General features: G+C 42.6%; 1 protein-coding gene across 1 annotated transcript in view; it reads right to left on the bottom strand.

Annotated features, from left to right (window-relative positions):
• The window catches only part of LOC101851699 (peroxisomal sarcosine oxidase), a gene marked incomplete at both ends in the record, with an annotated part of 6,078 nt that overhangs the window by 3,931 nt on the left and 931 nt on the right, over nt 1-1,216 (bottom strand). The window contains 1 exon segment of the mRNA XM_013090470.1: nt 84-236. Coding sequence (XP_012945924.1) covers nt 84-236 — 153 coding nt within the window.

Here is a 1,216-nt window from a genome sequence, read left to right as displayed (position 1 = left end):
TAATAATAATAAATGTGTGTATATATATTATTCCTTATGCCTATTCTGTCTTGAAAAGGCCGTAAAAGAGTACCGGTACTCACCGTGTAGATACAGTACTCCTTCTGCACGGGTCTGCGGCCGTCCACGTGAGGCATGAGTTGAGAAATCTTGTCGCCCACCACCCTCTCTATCCAGTCGGTGTCCACCACGTCACGATAGTTAGGGTCGATGTCGGCGCCGTGATGTAACGCCACCTGAGGATGTTTGACGAAACGTCACCTATTATTCCAAAGTCACTGTCACTGTTGTTATAAGCGTCACCGTTACTTCCAAAGTCACCTGCACTGTTGTCATAAGCGTCACCGTTACTTCTAACGTCATCGTTACTTCCAACGTCACTGTCACCGTCTCAATAACCGTAACAATCAACTGTTGTCATAAGCGTCACCGTCATCGCCCACTGACACCGTCACAGTCAATTTTACCAAAACCGACACGAATGGGTGAAGACGGTAGAATACTTGGCTCTACGGAATTTGCCAATATCATCATCATCATCATCATCATCATCATCATCATCATCATCATCATCATCATCATCATCATCATCATTGCCATTCTCGCCGTGGATCAGAATATAGGCCACGAACAAACACTTTCCACCTTTCTCTATCCTGGGCTAGTCGCTGGAGGTCACTCCATGCCTCCCTACTTCTCTGTATATCCATTAGTGAGGCAGCGTGGTGGAATCAGGCTGTCGTCAATTTTTGGGCATGTAGAGTTATTGGTATCATCTTAAAGCTTGTTCACTTGTCTTTATTTGGATGAAAAAAAATATCGATTTATCTTGAATACAAATCGAGATATTTGAGAATGAAGGAGGTGGGGTTACCTGTTTTCAGAGGTAAAATTAGTGAGAAAATGGCCGCCAAAGATAAGTTATTTCCTTAGCTTAAGAGTCCGTGGTAACTGAAAATTTATATTGTTGCGCCTTCAATCAAAGCTTTTCAGAAAAATCCACACAGAAATGAGCTCTTTAATGGGTATGAAAGGCGTTGAGCCACACAAAAAAAGTTTGATAAAAATTCACAAACCTGCGGAAATATTTCGTTCACTTTGATTATTTTGACGAGAGCCTGATTCCATCACGCTGCCTCACATTTCCGAGACTGTTCTCCACGTTCGACGTGGTCTTCCACTAAATCTTTAACCCTATGGATTCCAATCCAACATT

The sequence above is a fragment of the Aplysia californica genome, unplaced genomic scaffold (assembly GCF_000002075.1).
Source record: "Aplysia californica isolate F4 #8 unplaced genomic scaffold, AplCal3.0 scaffold01294, whole genome shotgun sequence".
Lineage (NCBI taxonomy): Eukaryota > Metazoa > Mollusca > Gastropoda > Aplysiida > Aplysiidae > Aplysia > Aplysia californica.
The sequence above is the reverse complement of the archived record's forward strand: the minus strand, read 5'-3'. Positions and strand labels throughout refer to the sequence as shown.